Source organism: Emys orbicularis, chromosome 16, assembly GCF_028017835.1.
Source record: "Emys orbicularis isolate rEmyOrb1 chromosome 16, rEmyOrb1.hap1, whole genome shotgun sequence".
Classification (NCBI taxonomy): domain Eukaryota; kingdom Metazoa; phylum Chordata; order Testudines; family Emydidae; genus Emys; species Emys orbicularis.
In genome coordinates, this window is record NC_088698.1 from 29,983,696 (window position 1) to 30,003,728 (window position 20,033).

Sequence of the window (20,033 nt, forward strand, 5' to 3'; positions counted from 1 at the left end):
CCTTTTTTTGCTTTGCAGGAGAAGCAGTGGAAATGTTGGCCAAGCCCCTGACACTGTCTGCAACCAAGGGAAAGCTATTCTCCATGGGGAGCATGCTGTCGTGCATGGCAAGGTAAAGTGCTCGGCTGCCGTTGACAGTCGGACAATGAGAGATGCTTAGTTTAGGGGCGACCACGAACCTTTTGCTCATTGTTGTGCACAGTTGCTCTGCCACCTCACTCATGTCTAACTTTTTTGTGTGCAGCAGCTTTGGCTGTGGCCTTGAACCTGAGAACGTTCCTTCAAATTAGACCCAGTAATAATGAAAGGTCTTAATATGCTTACCTAATATTGAACCAGTTTAAACTGGGAAACCGTCCGGCTCCGGACACTCTAAGAGCATTTTCAGGCAGTGCTGTTAGAACAGTGGAAGTGCATGTCAAAATATATTTTAAAATCATGAAACCCCTGGCTTCATCCTCCCCTCTGATATGTGACATATCTCACCCCAACCAATTATTGCGCTTTGCATGTGCTTGGCAACTATCTCATGTGTTGATGGGTTTTGGTCAGCGGTGGCTAGAAGCTACTGTGGATTTAACTGATTAGGCTTCCCTCTCCCCCCCAAATCAGGCAGCTGGATTTACTATGTGCATTCACACTGCCAGAGCAGTGCTTAACTGGTCCTCATGGTCCGCAGGCAGCAGACGTGCTGGGTGAGCCACGAGCGATCTGAGTCAGTAGGAGTTTGTTCCCTCTTAACTACTATGATTCTAGCATGCACCATTTAAAAGGGGACCAACTAAAGTCTCTCTAATGTTCGCATGTAGGTGCTTTATCAGCAAACCCCAAGGGGCCCTCTAGTTTAGTGTCCTGTCTTCCAAGCGTCCAGTACCAGTCACTTGTTGTAGAAAGCTGTAATCACCTGCCTCCACACCCACCTATACTGTAAGACTTGTATGTCTTGTACCACACCTAGCACAAATGAATGTGCTTGGCTCTAGATGAGTCAGATATAGTCCTTTCCTGATGTTTCATTTATGATGTTGCTGTGGGTGTCATGAAAGAAGCGAAAAGAACAGGAGTACTTGTGGTACCTTAGAGACTAACAAATTTATTGAGCTTTTGTGGGGGTACTCTGAACATGAAAGAAGCAGTTCTTCAGTGTAGCTGGTGGTTTCTTCTCGACCCTCCCCCTTTCCCCCCACAGTAATCAGTTTGTGTGCTAAAGCATAGCGGCAGTCTTTATTCTATTTAGTGTTACTGGACATGCCATTCATGTAAATATCTCATTCTAATTTGGAACAATGGTTTTAAGCTTTCTTTGTAAATGTATAATTCCATCACTGATTGCTTTCCTAGATGGCTTGGATGAATCTAAATCCCCCAGCCCAGAACAAATGGATGCACTGAAAGAGTTTGCAGGAATCACTACTGGACTTTCAACCACGGAGAGCCTTGGTACCCTTGCATTTCTCTATCTGTACCTGTCTATTTCAGCTAAATATGGGTAAGAACATAATCATCCTCAGAAATGAATGCAGTATCCTAGGTGTGCATGGTTCCTGTTTAAATTTCTGTTCTGTAATTTCACAAGAAATTAGACCTCTAAAGGTAAAATAAAGGGGGGAAACTTTCCTTTGAGTTCTTAGGCGCCTATCTTGTTAGTAACTCTTAGGTGAAATAGCAAAATTGTGCTGAATGGGTGGGAAATCAGCAAGGATATGCCCAAAACATGATTAGTCATAACTGAGAAATAGTTTTAATCTTCTAAACGTAGTTAACACAGCAGTTGACAATGCTACAAACTACTAAAAGGGCTCTAGAAATGTGATCGGCTGTACGTACTAATGATCTCGGCTGTAGCAAGAGAAACACAATCCTGAACTCAGTTTTGGCAGTGAAGTAATCAAATATTGAAACATTGTACAGGTCTCTAGCTACATAGGGCTTCACATCCCAGCTGCTCTGAATGTCTTGGTGATAGTAGGAGTTGAGCTGTGATCAGCCTATTCTAAAACCATATGTCCTTACTGCTTTAGCTATTGGAAATTCTCCTTTGCCTTTAGCAGTAGGAGCCTATTACACACAATTAAGCAGTTCCAGTTCTATCCAAGAGAGGGCAACAGTACAGACAGTAGCCAGCTTATTAAACCTACTGTTACTGATGTGGGATCCTAAAATGGTTTATTTTAAAAATATATTTACAAAAATCCTAAGGGTATATTTATAGTGCTATTTATGGTGTTCTATTAATAAATCACCCCCAGCACTGGGATAAAAACCAATGGAAATGAGAAATCCAATTTAGCTAGGCTTCTTCTAGCACAATGGATTTGCAAAGCTGCTCAGCTGTGCTAGCTGAAAGTTCAGGAGGCCCATGTCTGTCATATACTTGTGCTGGTGGTGTGATCGCAGCCATTTTAGTTTGCATCTGTTGCCTTTGATCTTGAGAATGTTATTGGCATTTTATGCAATGCATTTTAATGTGTTTCAGACAGATACCAAGCGTGGAGATAGTGGTGTGGTCTGAGCTGCCCACAGGAGCTGGGGCTAGGCTCAAGTGCTGCCTATTCTGTTTGTTTGGCAGCTGCCCTGTTGACTGCATGTGGAGCCATTGGCTGCCCATTGGAGGAGGAGAAGTCCGTAGTCAGGTAAATCATCTGAAAAGCCAGTGTGTAGAATTAGGGTAGCATAATGTTCCCTAAATCTCCAGTGAGAAGCAAATGAATGTTGCTTGTTTCTTAACTTCATATTCCTGTCTCTCTGAGCGGATGGCTTGAAGTTAGTGACATCACAGGATACAAAATGTGATTCCAATACATTACCTGTTAAAAACGTTCTGCTTTAGTGTCTGAAGCAATGATTTACAAGATTATGCAGGTACACAGAGCCAAGTAATGAGACCTCTCAGTCCCCTAGTATATTTTTCAGCAAACTTCTATCTGTTCATACAACATACTGTTCTAGCAAAAATGCATCTTCCAAACTATACTGGAAGTGGCATAAATATCTGCGCCTCTTAATTGTAATTTGTAGTTTGGATGCAGTGTAATTTTCAGTTACAGTTTGAATGCAAAAGGGTAAGTGAAGCTTCGAGATGTCATCTTCACTTAATATTGCAAGAAAAAAATATAGCAAGATACGTGAACTCATGTAAACTTAACACACACTCCTATATATGGTCCTATCTCTCTGGAAGCTCCTTTATGGCCCTTTCACCATCTTACACCTTCTCCTCAAAACACACTTCTGCTGTGAGGTCTGTAAACTTGGATCTTCCCCTGAACTTGTTTGAGCAGGTAAAGAATAAGACCATGTAACTGTTAACCTCAGCAACTGCATGATCTCCCTTCTGTAGTCCTTGCCTTCCCAACCCATCAGTTCTCCTGCAGGGTCTCACCATCTGTCCTTGTGTCTACTTAGGACCCAATCCTGCAATTGCCAGTGCACAAGCCTCCACTGAAGCCACTACATGGGCACAGGGGTGTGCCTGTGCCCATCCCCTGAGTTGCAGACAGTGGGACAAGGTGGTTATTTCTCCATAGAGTTCAGTGTACATATGGAGCTGGAGGAACAATAATGAACCTTTCTGATTTCTTTGGGAAGTTGTATCAGTTTGTCCTTTACAAGTTGTATGAGTAACAAGAGGCATTTGTCAGCAGAGCCTGGTGTGGTATTGCCCAGTAAATTACGCTTCAATGCCAGTAGTCATACACCTTGGTGACACTTTTCTTCTTCCCTCTTTATCAGAGGGGGAGAATCCAGTTTAGAATTAGACAGAAGAGCCATCAATGGTTAAGAAAATAATCCTGCTTGAGGAATAGTCACAGCCCCCTAGCAGTTAAGGGACACCAGCCAAAAGTGTTTTGAGACCAGATGTTTGGCAGTGTCCTTGTCAGCTACAGTGACAAATGAAAAGTATCCTTGAAGTGCAATATCCTAGAGAAGGAGAGGAAAACATCACTCCCAAAGAATGCCCTGTGATGGGGCAGTGAGTAGAGATGAGTCAGGACTGGGGTAGTTTGTGCTTTAGCCACAGGTTACACATGTTGTCTTCACCTTCCACAGAAATATAATTTCTACTCTTCTTTCTCTCTCCCCCTCCTCTTGTAAAGGTCTGAGATTCTAATCACCACTGCCAAACAGTACAGTCTGTTCACAGATGCAGAATGCAAGGGCGAATATTAAAAGCTGCAAGTGAAGTGAGGAGCTGCGTGTGAAATGCAAGCTGTTCAGGCTCAGACACCTCCCAGTGAGATGAAGATCTCTGCGTGAAGGGCAGACGCATGCTCTTTTGGAGAGCTGCATCCATTTACGTTAGGATGCAACACTGGATGCCACAGTAGTTGGAATTGATTTTTAGTATTTCCATTATAGACCTTGATTTTTAGGCCTTAATATCTAACATTTCAACCTGCATTGGTCTCTCATACTTGGAACACAATGGGAGCCAATACAGGGTGTTTTTATTAATGACACACAGTATGCCAGTAACATGGCTCTTTATAAAGGGGTGATTGAGCAGAAAAAGGCTTAAATTGCATGTGCTTTGAGAATTGTTTTTAAATAAAAGGTATAAAGAGAATGTGGTGCTGGGTCAGAGAGTACTGGGATCAAGGGTATCAGTTTAGCCACAGAGCAGTAGGCACTACTGCAATAAATAGTAGAGAACGGCCATTCACGAAAACCTTCTCCCCCTTGCTCCATTACTGTACCTCTACCATAATGCTATGGGAGAAAAGGTATGTCAGTCGTCCCGTCTCTCCCCCCCCCCCCCCCCCCATCTGAGTTCTTGGCCTCTTTTCTAGTAACTGTGAACAATGCTGACAACTGTGACAATTGCTTGTGTGATGTCGGCCCCTGTCTGTCAGGATCCACCAACTCATTTCGTATACACCAAACACTGATCTGACACCACTGATCTGGATCAGTACCAGCAATCTATAGGTGAAGGTTCTGTGTCTCATTATGAGCCCTCCAGCTCTCCTCACCCCACTCCGCTGTATAAATACTTAGCAGACATACACAATCCATACACAGTGCCACACGTGCTGCATGCTCTGCAAATTCCACAAACCCACCCTGTGCACTCAAAACAACTGCTCCAACAGACTAGCGCACATTGACACTGATACTAATTATCAGATGTCTCCGCATCAATTGTAGTCTGCATAGTTCAAAGTTAGCTTTTGGTGCAGTGAGAATATGAATTTGACAGGTTTTTAGAGTACAAGGCCCGAAATAGGAATTACATGATAGAGCAGAAGCATGAACATCGATTTTGTGTAGGCATCATACAGTCTTTAGTGTAACAATGAGAATAGTTGGTGAACTATACTGAAGCAAGGGACTGATACTGGGATCCCACCTGCTTCCTGGCAGTGTTTTCCTGTATCTCCCCACCTCTTGAGATCTCATCGGCAAACATCTCTTTATCCCTCTTATGCCTAAAGTCTCTTGATTTTTCTCACTGCTGTTTAATCCTGTGAAGCATTTTGAGATATTGATCATACAAACAACACTGTTCAAAAGAAATTGTAGTTTGCTGTAATACTGACCTGCTTTTAATACTCCCTTGCTGAAGGGCTGGCCTCTTTCTCTGCACGTTCTAGGTAACTCTAATCTTCACCAGTGTACGACTGCCATTTTCCTCTCCTCTCCAGCCTGTGTCTCACGTCATGTACAAATAGTAATACTATATGGATTACAATAGTGTGTTTAGGCCAGCGCCCCATTGTACCTGGCACTATACAAACAGATAACTATGAGATGGTCTCTGCCAAGCAGAGTTTCTATTTAAGTTTAAGATGAGACAACAGGTGGATGCAGCAGGCAGACAGGGAAGCACAAGGTATAGTGCTTACTACTTCTCATTTCCCAAACCCTAACTACTAGGGGACTGTGATTGTTCCTCAGGTAGGATGATTTTCTTAACCATTGATGGCTCTTCTCTCTCAGCTGGATTCTCCTCCTCTGAGGAAGAGGGAAGAAGAAAAGTGGCACCAAGGTGTATGCCTACTGGCAGTGAAGCATATCAGACATCTAATTACAGTATCAGTGAGGAAGGGAAGTATTATCCCCATTCTTACTGATGAAGACACAGAAGTCAAGAGTCTGTCATGTTCAAGACCACAGAAGGAGTCTGACAGATCCAGGTGTTCCAGGCATCCAGCCCTTTGCTTGCACTACTAGACTCTTTCGGGTGGAGATTTAGCCAGACCCAACTCTGACACACACCGCTCTGCTTGGAACCTTCCAGAATATTTCCTCACATGCAGCCTTCATGGTGCCAACACTCAGTAGCGGTTGCTGTGTTCATACTGATTCCATCTTGTGATTGTTAGAAGCCGATGCACTTAAGTGTGCGGCTTGGATACGAAGGTGTTAGGTGCCTTGGACGGCAGTGCTCCTTTTCTGCCAAGTTCTGATTTTACTAGGCTGAGCACTAATTCATCCTGTTAATTAGTGCGGGACTAGGATTCATTTCCCCTCCCCCACAAGGTGTCCCCCTTGATATGCTGCACTTAAGTCTGCTCATGTGATTCCTGCTGCTCTTTATGGCTAGTGGACTCCTTGGTTCCTGTGGCATGTTGCCCGCTTGTAAACTGTTTCCTTGCTTTTCAGATGGCCTGAGGAGGAGTTGGATTTAATTAACAGATGGGCCTTTCGGGGAGAGCAGGTCATCCATGGCAAGCCTTCTGGTGTGGATAACTCTGTAGCGACTTGGGGTATGTATTTTTCAGTCTCAATCCATTCCTCTTTGGCTCTGAATACAGGTGCTGTCACTCTCAGAGTAGAAGAGGCCAGTACTCAGGCGTTGGGAATGGTGGCTTTTTCAGTCCCCTTCGTGCACTGCTGCATAGCTGGTGCAGGGAGATCAGATGGGATTTGCTTAGGATTTGCTCCTAAGTAGCACTTCAGCAAAGAATCCAAAGGGCCTTGCAGACTGCAGTGAAACTTAAGTGGTCTTTCAGTGTGCATCTCAAATTGCTCACAGCCCTTTATGCAGGGAGTTTTGAATATACAAAAATGGGTCCAAAATCCATCCTGCAGACTGACTGACTGTTTAACCCCAGTCTCTGTCCTCTTGGCAGACACTGGATTAGAAAGGGAAGAGCACGAGTAAAGCCTCTTCCCTACACCATCTTAGTACCAAATCCTGTTCTATAGTTTTCCTCTGTGTTGTTGCCAGCCTGCTCTAGTAGAGACTCACTGCTTATTGATGGCAAAGAATGAAGGTAATGTTAGTTCAGAATAAATCCCTCATACAGTAGCAATGTTAGTAATACTTTCGCCTCCTCAGGAGGGAGAGAGAATGGTCTGTTGGACTGAATGGGGATGGAGGGAGGAAGGAACCAGAAACTCCCAAGTTCTGATTCTAGCTTTGACCTTGAAGTCATTCTGTCTTTCTGTGCCTCAGTTTCCCAATCTGTAAAATGGGAGTAATGCCTCACAGGGGTGTTGAGAGGCTTAATTCACTAATGTCTGACTTACTATATGAATCTCCCTCATTCACATTAATGCCTTGGAAGAGGAGCCCTCATGGAAATAACTGGAATTTACAAATTATGGAGCAAATAAATATAAAATAAAAAAATCTCACTGCAGGATAATGCTTTGGAAAATGTACGTACTTGGTCGCCTGTACATTAGTCTTAATTATTATGTGCAAGTGTGCTGTGATGCTTTGTGGGGGAGTGTTTTTTAATAATCTTTTTAATAAGACTTCATCACAGCTACTCTATCAAAACATTGGGAAGTGGAGAATGAAGTAGCAAGCTTGCTGACTGGTGGGGTTCTGTTGGGTTACTAACAGTTATTCTTCACAAATATTCTCTCACTGCGCTGAATCTGGTGTTTAATGTGTTTACATCTACCCCAGAAGTCTTCATTTGATTCTTACTTCATTATTTTCGACCAATGAAGACTTGATTCTAACCTAACTCTTTCCATTTGAAAATCTCTTTATTTTCTGTGGCCCTCCAGTACAGGAAAGCAAAGGGTGAAGGCACCAAGTTACTCATATTTGGGCCAGATCTCCCACTGAAGTTAATGGAGATCTGCCTGTTCACACCATCTGAGGATCTGGCCCATTGTTTTGCCTGTGCTTCTTGCAATTAACTTCTCATGCTGTAGATTAGTTTCTACAGATGAAAGACCCTATATACTTATTAAACATTATTTTCAGATGTGTTGCATACTATGATTATGTATATATTTTACTTTAGGTGGAGTGCTCCGATTTCAATCAGGAAAAATCACATCATTAAAGAGGTAATTTTAATATTATATACACACACAGAACATATCTGTGTAGAGTTTATGGTCTAAAGGTATGAGAGTAACAAAAGAATGCTGAACAGTGTGAGTAGGAATCTTGCAGCCAGAAGCCTCTAGTGGACCTATCAGGTAGCTTTAATATCTTGAAAACCAGTTTTGTTGTCTTGGGTTGGGAAAGAATGAGGCCAATGAAATGTTTGGTCATTGTCTGAAGTTAGATTACAAGGCAAAAGATCAATATTAATTTCATGGCCTTATAGGCAGCAGGATCAGGTCAGCTCCTGGCAGCAAATGACATTTAAAAAAACAAAATAGAACTACAATTTCTTGCTTATTGAATTTTAGAACCATACAAAAACCAAGCTGCAATGTGAAGAGAAAACAAACCCTGGTTCAGAATGCTCTCTATACCTCCAACCAATGAACTATAATCCAATGCCATTAAAATCTTTCACAGTGCATGAAATTGCTCTGTTAGCAGTTAATGTCTCCGGCTGGCTGGTCTCACAAATGGTGTTTCAAAGGAAAGATATTTTAGCTGAAAAACATGGATCTCAGTAAGCAGGTTTGTCATATTTGTAAAACCAGCACAGTTGTATCAATGTATGTGTAATTGAGAGCACCGAGCCCCAACCCAGCAAAGTACTTCAACGCACACTTACTGAAGTTAACAGGACTTCTCATGCTTAAGTATGTTGTTAGATTATGGTCTTAAATAACCAGCCTGTTCTAGAGGGGTGATAGTCCAACAGCCAGACTGTCTACTGTGACGGAGATCTTCTCGATGCAGTAGAGAGGGGAAGCTCTCATGTTATGGCTCCTTGATTCTCTGCTCGCCTTCATTCTGGACTAGGTTAGAGCAGTCTGTAGGTGAGATGGACCTAAACAGGAGTCTAGAGCACTGTGGTGAAAACCTGGCAGCAGCTTCAGATACATTTTAAAAATGGAGGGTTTTACTGACTGTACATTTTTAAATATTTAAATCCGTACAGTAGCCTTTGTATTTTTTGCGGGGAAAGGGACACATGGTGAGAAGCAAATTAACTTTGTTTCTGCTAAAATGATCAGCAGTGAAATAGTTAACCACGTTGACAACAAAACGGACACCATTAGGCTTCAGAGTAGACAAATCAAAATGGCAGTTCACACCTCTCAAAGCTGTTGTTTCAGTCTGTGGCAAACACAGGAAGATGCCACTGCATCAGTTTACGCTAGCCTCACATTTTCAAGTTTATTTTCATGATCACAAGAGGTAGGCACTTCATTTTTTAAAAAGTGGAGATTGTAGAGCCTAATTATGTAACACAGTTTGTGGCTGTGGAATAGAGGAATACATGGGGCCCTGCCTGTACAAGCAGTTATTACATGCGTTAAGGTTGTTTGACCATGGCATGAACGGTGGAGTAAATTTGTTGATGGATGTGGAATAACCCTTGGACGTTGCCCAGTTATCAAGAGGAGAATGAATTTCAGAATCTTTGTTTTGTTTTCAGAGTGCCGACTCTAAGGATCTTATTGACCAACACAAAAGTGTCTCGGAGCACCAAGATCCTTGTGGCAGGTGTCAAAGACAAGATTCTTAAGGTGCAGCATCTTTTTGGTAGATGACAGTGACATGGAAGCACATCTATTAATTGGGCTAACCCAGGGGTTCTCAAACTGGGGGTCGTGAGGTTATTACATGGGGGGTCGCGAGCTGTCAGCCTCCACCCCAAACCCCGCTTTGCCTCCAGCATTTCTAATGGTGTTATAAATTAAAAACTTTTTTACATATTTAAGGGGGGGGCGCACTCAGGGGCTTGCTATTTGAAAGGGGTCCCCAGTACAAAAGTTTGAGAACCACTGGGCTAACCCAATGGTAGCAAGGCAGTACATTGATTGCTAAGGGGTGGGGAGAGTTGACCTGCACTTAGAAGTAATCCCAGGATCCCTTCCAGGGGGGTAGCAGGGTGTGCATTGCTGCATTCGCATGGATTTCTTGGAAGCTGTTGTTTAGTGGTATTACTATGTTCCTCCTGGCATTACTGCTGCATGAGCAGGGGGAGGGGATGTAACTGGGGAGGAGAAAGGGCTCCCCCCAAAAGATGGAGTAGGTCAAAATATCCTCACTAAGGTGATGCATTGGATCTGACACTGACTGTAGAGTTTCTATGTCACTCCAGCCAAGTCAGCTTAACAGCACCCTCCAGGAATTGTCTCTCTATCTGGCTTTCTATGCTCAGTGGCGTGGAGTCTCCGCTATTATGCAATTCTGATCTAAAGGATTTATTTCTCCTCATTCCCCATGATGAGCAAGTATTAATCCAAACTCTGTGCCAGGACTTCCCTTTTTTAACTAAAGTGAGGATCTGGCCATGACGCTTCCTGTTGTTGCAGTGACAAGCAGCTTGGTGAACCCCAAGCATTCAAAAACCATGTTTGGCTCCAAAGAATCAAGAGTCTCATTAAAAATCATGAGATTTTAAAAAAAATCTATTTTTTTTTTTTCCCTTTTGTAATTTTGCTTTCTGAATTTTAGAACCTTTGAGTTTTGTTTCCAGGCTTGTCTCTGCAACCAGAGGGCTAGAAACTTCTTTTTGGTGAGAATCTGTTTTCATTTAAAAAAAAAAAAACAAAAAAACCCTACCTCCAGGAGCTTGGGGCTTTAAGAAAAATGCCAAACATCATTAGTCTCTCAACAAAATCACACGAGTTTGCAACCCTGAAATACCAAACCTAACCCTGTTTCTCTCTTCATTTCCTCTGACACCTCAAATGTGATCAGCTTCTGCTTTACATCCCTTATTGCACATGAATTGTCCAGCCTCAGAGGGCTTGGTCCACCTCCAGCACAATAGCAGTGAAGCCACAGAACACCACAGAGCTGTCTTCATGTCTCTCATTTTCTTCTTGTCACAGTTTCCTGCTATAATGAACCCAGTGCTTGCCTCGATAGACGCAATTTCTCAGGAGTGTGAAAATGTTCTAGAAGCAATGGCTGAGAGTCCATCACAGGAGTATTACCCTGTGCTAGAGGTAAGGGACACTCTCGCCTGTATTCTTGGACACTATTATAGTCGCACATCAAAACGTCATTTAAAGATCATTAAGGTTGGGAGAGATTTTGATAGCAGGAAATGTTCAGTTCAGAGTGAACCACAATTTATATGTGCTATCATTAATGCACTCCCTATGTCTGAAGTAGTTAAGGTACTGTTGCTACCTCCTGTATATAACACTTGTTTGCTTTTATTATTCTTTCAGAGCCATAAATTTCATTTCCCTTAGTTGAAGGGACACTGAGTTAGTTCAGGATCAGAATGTCCCCTCCCTTAGAATGGTTTGTGATTTGATGGCCAGTAGCCCTTTGAATTGGAAGTAGCTCTTTATAAAACTACCATTCTCATTACTGACAAAGCCAATACAGAAGCACAAAACTCAGCAGCCGCTGTTTTTGATAGACTAGTTAGAAACCAGCCCCCGCTTTGTGCTTGTCCTGTCTCCAGGCTCAGGAGAGCAGATAGCAATTGTTGTGCCCAGAACTGTTTTGACATTGATGCATGAAGTGAATAAGATCTGTGTTCATTTTGGCTCCATTCAAAGCACAGGGAGGCTGTTGTGGAAACGACTCTTTCAAATTAAAGACCTTTTTCCCCACCCCACCTCCCCCGCGCGCAAATGTATGGGGCATTGTCCTCAATGTTCCGATTTATAACGAAGTAATTATTAGTTAGTGTTGGGAAAACTTAATTCACTGACTGCATCTGTTGGGACATGTTTCATTATGGCCAGGTGGATGAACCCACATCTGGTATGGGAGCGGGGGAGTCCCATGTGCTAAATGCTGAACGCTTAGGGTGCTCAGAAATAGAGGTGTTGATAGGACAGAATTCAAGCAACAAGGCCATAAATTGCAGTGACCTGCTTTATTGCAAGAACAGCTGGCTGCTGCTTCTTCCATTGCTAGAGGTGTTGCTAGATAGCGAGGTGTCCTGTTCTTCTCTCTCTCTCTCGCCCCCCCCCCCGCAAACACATCCACAAGTAACCATGCTTTCCCCCTTGGTTACAATAAGGAGTCGCCTTCACTGGCGGGATTGCAGATGCTCTACCCAAGGTGAGTTCACAATCAGTTTTCACCAGGAGAGGTTTGAAAGGGTAGCTTTTGTTTCCCTCCCCCTTATTTGTGTGGTCTCTTGCTGTATCCGGTTGTGAAGGCTGGAGCCTCCGGCGGAATAATGAGCAATCTGTGTCTCTTGCTGCCGTGGATGGAACAGTGGTGAACAGGTGGAGATGAGTGCACGTACCCATCATGTCTGGGGAAGATAAAGAGAAGGATATGGGGATATCGCAAGGCCAGATAGAGATGGTGTCAGGAAGTGAGCCTGGCGGATGGCTGAGGAACAACAAAGGCAGTGACAGTTGTGACAGGCTCAAAGTCTGGGCCAGAAAGAGCACTAAGGGTCATGGAGAATGAGTGGAAGCCTTGTGCTAAAGCACAGGACTGGCATTCAGGACTCCTGGGTTCTCTGCCACACGAATCCTGTTTGAATTTGAGCAGGTCACTTAAGCTTTCCATCTCAACATCAATTCTCCAGTCTATATAAAATGGGGCTAAGACACCCTCTCCCGCAGAGGTGCTTGGAGACTTGCGTTGTTAGTGGCTGTAAACTCTGTGAGGTCCAGGGAGAGAAACGTCTATCTTGATGCAATGTTATGCCACACTGTTCTCATGCAGTCAAAATGGCAGGGTTTGCACAGTGCTTATTCAGAGCATAATGGTTGGAATTTTCTCCCTCCCATTTTCGTGCCGAGGCTCTCCTGTGCTACGTTACCACTCTCCATTCAGAGCCACTTACAGTGCTGTATAGTCTCGTAGAGTACATTCCTTAGGAAAGAGAGATCTTCTGAGAGAGCTGTGTGCTGTCAAACCTGCAAATGGCTTTAGTGGGTGTCCTATGTGAGATGAGTTTGGTAGGTCTCAGTCCAGTTCCCAATGGCCTGTATCAAAATTAGGATTTTGCTTATACCCCTGCACCAAGATGGTAGAATGATTTTGTATGAAAGCTGTGTTCTGTGTAACGTAGTGGAGTGCTACCTAGTGGTTAGACCAGGAGACTGAGTCTGAACTCTAGGTTCTGTTCCTGGGCTTGCCACGGAGTTGCGGTGTGACCTGAGACAATTCACTTCACCTCGGTCCTTCATGAAAAAAGGGTTGTGAGGTTTAGCTTGAAGAGTGCTTTGAGATCCCCAGATGAAAGATGCTAGAGAGGTCCTGTTTAAATTACAAGGAGGAGAAATGCTTCAGTAAGTTGGTTTCTGTTTGTCTTGTGTCTGAAGAGCCCACAGAGGCATAGCTGATTATATGCTGCATACCTACATATCTATATTTTTGACTGATGCTGTAGCTGAAATGTGCAGTTCTGGATGTCTTTGTACTTGAGCCGTTGAACTAGTCTACTGTGTCATAAGCTGTCATCTGACTCCTGGCAGATCTTGGGTTAGAATATGACAGGTGTCTTGGATCTGCGCCCTGCACTCAGGCATATAAAGAGGCCCCTGGATGGAGGTCTGTCCAATCCAGTGTACGGAGCTTGCAATGCGTACATGCTAAACACTGCTGGCTAATCCAGCTTCCCTCACGTATCTAAAGTACGTTGCAAATTGTGGTGTGTGTGTGTGGGGGGTAATTTTGCATCATCCAATACCCGCATAGTGTTTACAGGAGACCTGTGTCAGACTGGATAGGGAGCCACGGTGATTGACACCTTCCATGCTGTCCTGTAGCTCCTAGCTCTGTGCAGTCAAAGCATCATCCAAAGGCATGCCACTGACTGCAGTATGTGCTCATCAAAAGTCAGGTGGAGGCACTGGAGAAGCTCGTCATGGCACTGTGTGAAGACACTGGCCCTGGGTATGGAAAAGAGCAAATATCTCAAATAACATAGTGTACTCGGCCTGCTGGCTTTTCAACTGGCTCCCTATTTAACATCGCCTGTGGTTGCCAGCTACTCCCCTCTGCTACGTTAGGTCACTGTATCATGGCCCCATTCTGTGTAAAACCTTAAGGCTTCAGGATTTTGTGGCTAGCAAATTCTAACTTCCAACACTACCTGTTCTGATGTGTTTGAGAGGAAGGACAATCTTGTGGTTAAGGGAATTCTGGGGTCAGTTCCTGACTCTGCCACAGACCCACCGTGTGACCATGGGCAGGTCACTTAACCTCTCTGTTCCTTCGTTCCCCATCTGTAACATGGGAATGATGATCATTCCTCTCTCCCACCCTCGTTTGTCTGTCTGTTTAGACTGTAGGTCTTCCGGGCAAGGTCTGTCTCTTCCTATATTTGTGTTTATACAGCATCTAGTACAGTGGGGCCCGATCTTGGTGGGGGCTTCTGCGTAGTCATAATACAAATCATTCCATTTGTGGTGGTCTCAAGTGGCAGATGGATCCAGTTCAGAGCCAGAATGGCTAGTGTATCTGGCTAGAACCAGCAATGGGAGGTGATGGGTGGGTTGAGCTTAATTGGGGCTGGGAATGTTGATCTGGCTCAGGCTGCTCAGTTGTTGCCCATCGACCTGACCTGTTAATTATAATTGTGCCCATTCATGTACACTTAATTAATATCCTGTGTGTGGGCTTCTGGTGCTGCTTTAAGAGATTTCTTGTCTCATTACCCTATTTTTCAGTGCTCTGCTGGTAATGGTCTGTGCCTTGTATACGGCAGCATTTCAGCCAGCTGCTCCTTTCCAATTAACTCCTTTAATTCTGAGCTTCCATTTTCTTAAACAAAAAAACCCCCCTCACTTTATTCTTATAATCTTTAAATTTCTGTGGGCGCGTGTTTAGTTCTGTGCTAGCTGCCAGTTCAGCCCTGTGCTGTAATGTTCCGTGTCTACAAGGCGGGCGCATTGTGAGCAGTGCAGGCTTCCCCCATCAACGCTCTCCAGCCAGTGTGCCTAGCTAATCTGTGAGACTGCTCATCTCCGGGGGAAATGGAGTCGTTCAGTCACCATGGCCCATTCAATCCTTGGCCTCTGAAGCTGCCATTCATGCTTGGTTTTGTGGTATTGGATACCTGTGCGCTGGGACTGGACTTAGTCTCTCCAACTCGGGTATTAAAGGACGCTGAACAGTTATTTGATTGTGATGACTTTGAACCCAGATTGCCAGGGGCTGTATTTGAACTGCTCACTAGAGGTGAAAGGGTCTGTATCCTGTTATCAATCTCCTGGGCCATTCATGCCTCCCTGCCACAAGCAACTAACTGTAGTAACAGCAGGATTTGGACATGAGTAGTCCTGTGGCTATTGCAATATCCTGGCCCGCTGGAGACCTGCATGAGAGAGTAGCCTCAGGGTTCTGGCTGCTTGCATTAGCTGGGCTTGTGAATGCTGTAGAAATCATCTCAGCTTTGGAAAAAGGCTTTCTTTATACTTCCATAGCCACAGATGGTCCCAGAATGGAGGACTGCAGCAAACGTTTAAGAGCCTGACTTGGGTTGGCCAACAAATACCTAGAGTACCTGCCTCATGCTGGAGGAAGGCCCCTGGGTCTGGGTCCTGGATCTCTGCCTTGCAGTGGGGAGAGAAGTGCTGTATGATACAAACAAGGGAGATTTTAATGTTGCTTATCACTGCCTTGGCGGTTCCACTTTCTATCACTGGATCTGGATGGATTGCAGAATTGGCCAGGAATGGGAGCGATCCCAGCACGATTCCTATCCCACAGCTAGGGAAGGATTTCTACGGTGTCCTGTTCGGTGCATGCGTAGCAGGAGAGAGAGGAAGCAGGCAAAGACTACCGAGGGCTGGAGTTCACAGTGCCTGCAGTGAATGGCAGCTCTCTTGGCCCTCTGCTTCCTTTGGCATTTCTCTCTCTCTCTCTCTCTCTCTCTCCAGAATGGCTTAAAATGAACTGATATCTGTGTCCGTTCAGCAGTCACGGGCTAGACTAGAAGCCCGAGGCTGCTGGTGGACTCGGTCTCATTGTTCAGCATTTGCTTGTTCCTGAGCAGCGCTACGCTGCCCAGCTTCCTGTCGCAGTAAGATGTGGCAGTCTGTCAGTGACTTCCTAACGGGTAGCTGAGCCACAGTACAGCTCTGCTTGCAGGCGCCTTGGAATAGCGCCCTCTATCACTGGAGAAGAGACCTGTTCTGGAGGATTGAGATCCAGCGCTGTCCTTGGGGGACGGCGAATCAGGGCGACTGCTCCGGTCCCTGCGCTTTGGAGGGCCGCTTGGGCTGGTGCGATTGGCCAGCACCACATGGGCAGTGCGTGAACCGCTGGCTGGGGGAGGCTAGCCCCCAGCCCCGCCCTTTCCACCCAAGGGAGAGTGTGCCGGGAGGGAGAGTGCACGGCACCGCCACTGCAGCCTCCCCTGCCCCAGGAAGGCGGGCCGCGTGGCCCCAGCCCCCTGGAGACCCGCGGTGCTGCTGAAGCGGGGCCCTGGGGGGGTGGAGTGTGGGTGGGGCCACACCTGGCTGTTTGGGGAGGCACTGCCTCCCCTACCTGCCCCCCCAGTGTGGCTGATCCCGGAAGTGACGGATTCGTCACTAGCTCCCCCGGGCCGGACCTGTGATCCATGTGGTTTTGTTGTCTTTGCTTTGTTTTAAGGAGCTCTTTGATATAAACCAGCATCACTTAAATGTGATTGGAGTTGGCCATTCCTCACTGGACAACGTGTGTCGAGTGACCGCCACACACGGGCTGCGCAGTAAGCTGACTGGCGCTGGAGGAGGTGGCTGTGCAATCACTTTGCTAAGACCAGGTCAGAAATCCTTAATTTACTACTAATCCTTTAACTCTGTCTTCCTTTTATGTTGCCATAGAGACCTACAGGGGCACTGTCGTAATTAAAAAAATAAAAAAGCCTCGTCAGCACCTAAATTGTTTAAACCGATTAAAAAAAATTAAAACCTAATGTTGTTCTTTGCTATTCATAGACCTGTTTTACATTTCTCCAGCTGAGCTTGTGGAACTGGTTGAGTCATTTTCACTTTACTGAGACTGGTGGGAGCTCTGCTTAGGTGGCTGGCAGAGCGGGGCCGTTACTATCACTGTTCAGTGTCTGTGCTGCTGAAGTGCCCTTATTAATACTTGGGTGCCATAGCCTAAAAACATGTCACCGCATCTTACATGTATGGGAAATAGGTTTGTTGGGCTGTTTTGCCTGTGTGTGTTGGGTGAGGGATAGACTAGCGGTGTAATATACAGGAGATTGTCCATGAACCGTGTGTGTACTTCTGCCCTCTACTGGCTGGTATGAGAACTGCTCAACTGTTACATAGACCCTGTACTTCTAAGACTTTCAATTAGCTCACTTGGTGGGGTTCTTCTTTTGGAGCAGAAAGATCTGTGTGATGTGTAGTAATAACTGTGTAAAATCCATCATGGTCATGAACATGGTAGAATAATGGTTTTCAACCTGTGGTCCACGGACCCTGGGGGGGGTCCACAGACTCTAAGACTCCCAAAGGGGTCCACATCTCCATTCAGAATTTTTTGGGGTCCGCAAATGAGAAAAGTTTGAAAACCACTGTGGTAGAATATGTAGGTGGACACTCTTGCACTGGTTTGCTGATTAATTTTACATGGGAATGTCATATTTAAAGAGCAAAAAGGATGTACGTATAAACTGAAAATGACACGTCTCCGCACCTTTAGAATACCACTCCATCATAGTGGGACCCTGAAACGCTTGGCATACTAGAAACTACTGGATTCTAAAGTGTCCATTAATGTCTCCTGCCAATGAAAACTTAAGTCAAACCTAATGGTAAATTGGCTGCTCATTAATATAAGAAGGAACAGATAAAATGTACCCCTTTATGCCCTCACCCCAAACTTAGGACGTTCATTTCCTTTTCGTGGCGATACCATTTAGTCCATATTAAACATGCAGCAAGGCATTTCCATCTCCCAGCGGTGACCAAGCTTAACTTAACTGGCTGATGTAACTTCCTTCTTGGCAGACACAGACCCATTGATGGTGGAAGCAGTCAGACAAGATCTCAGTGCCTGTGGATTTGAATGCTGGGAGACCAGTATTGGGGCGCCTGGAATATGTCTTCATTCGCTGTCATCTTTGAAAGCAGAAGTTCTGCATGTCTTTAATTCGGTTTAAGATGACATGGACTCTCACTGTACCCTGCCTTCCTGCCCCTGCAAGTTCAGAGCTTCTTAACTCTTCACAGGAGTGGCCACCCATGGTGCCAAACGCACTTCAGAGTTCAGCTTACGTTGCCAGTCTGAAATATTTTGCCCCCTTTGCCATGGCTGTGGAAGTGTCGTCGTGAACTGAGACACTGACCCGAGTTCAGACCTGGTGTAACTAATGGGGCAGCTCCACTGAAGACAGTGGAATTATTGCTCTCACTTATCCCAGCTGTGAGTATGGCCCTGGGTCTCAACCTTGAAGCTGTGTCTTTGCAATGTTAACAGCGGGCACAAGAGGGAAGGGTGTGTTAACCTTGGTGTCCTGGCCAAATTCCGGCTTGAGTAATTACATTTTGCCTCCCTTCGATACATAGTGGGGTATCCTCTTCGCTTCGCCTTCGTCTGCCTCTCGAGACCAGCGTGAGGCTGGCGTAGTTAATGTGCACAGAGTACCGTGAGAGTTTCTGGTGAAAGGCACCACAGAACACAAAGCATGAGACTGCTCCTGTATTTCTACTAATGCTGTTAGAGGCACTGCTGAGATTTAAAAAAAGGCGCTTACCTGTGTCACTAATTGAATCTCAGATAATTAAAGCTGAAGAAAGTGAAATTCTAATACACTTTGCCCCATTTTTTAGTTTCCTTTAGCATATCCCTTCTCTGTCTAGGCTGTTATGTTAGCCTCCATAGCCAATTGTCTGAGCAGGCTTGCTGCTTGTAGTCTCATGGTCTGGTTCTCACGCTAATAACACCACAAAATCTGCAGGAAGATGTTTAAAGCCAAAGGCACTTTTCCTTTATTTTAATCTCATGTCAGTATTTCTATTAATAGTAGATTTGTTAGAATCCCTGGGTTTTTGTTTTTTAAACAGTCTAATCTTTGGTCACAAATGCGGGATGTTAAGGACACATTCCTTCTGCGTTCCCAGGCAAAGGTTACGTCAATGGATGATATCTGTTACTAGTCATCCTTCCTTAATGCCACTCATTGGAGTGGGTTGCCAGAGGAGCTTGACCCATAAAGTAAATCAATTTCTAAAAATATTTGTGCAGTTTCTTAATTGATGCTACCTCTAGTCAAGTGATCTACTTCTCCAGTGCAGAGTCAGTATCTCTTCCATTACTTGTTTTGTTAGCCTCCAGTTTTGGAATGGGCTGTTGTCCTTCACCCCTCAACTTCCATACCAGACACTTCTTTTATGTAGATGGTGTCTTAATCAACAAATTGACACTTGAATGTGTTAAATGTAGATTGCAGCCTGCATACTAGAATTAGCACCCTGCTTTGCTTTCCCTCCTCCCATTGCTTCTATATTGAGCCCTGGCTAGATAAGGGCCGTGTGGATGCCACTCACAATTGTAGTTCAGCACTGACAATTGGAAAAAGCTCCTTTTCCGTTAACGCCCTGGTTAAGCATTCCCAGCAGCCTATCTGTGTGGGTAGGGCAAATAACGTCTGTTGCTTTCAACCGTTTTATCACAATGGGTTAAAGAGCTGCCAATGGCTGGGGGGAGGGACGGGTGGGACTTCACAAATTGTTCTGCAGTGCAAAGGGTGCTGCCTTTAGCATCTCCTACTGTGGGTTTTCTTGCTTTTTCAAGGGTTCCAGATGCTGTTTCACAAAACAATCTGTTT

General features: G+C 44.8%; 1 protein-coding gene across 1 annotated transcript; it reads left to right on the forward strand.

Moving 5' to 3' along the window:
• Window positions 1-32: 32 nt before the first annotated feature.
• Window positions 33-18,365, forward strand: MVK (mevalonate kinase). The gene is given in 14 exon segments (XM_065417890.1): window positions 33-62; window positions 65-111; window positions 243-301; window positions 304-330; window positions 333-372; window positions 1,325-1,489; window positions 2,477-2,528; window positions 2,530-2,633; window positions 6,607-6,710; window positions 8,211-8,256; window positions 9,756-9,846; window positions 11,161-11,277; window positions 16,856-17,009; window positions 18,214-18,365. Coding segments are annotated over 14 exon segments (1,188 nt in total).
• The last annotated feature ends 1,668 nt before the right edge of the window (window positions 18,366-20,033 follow it).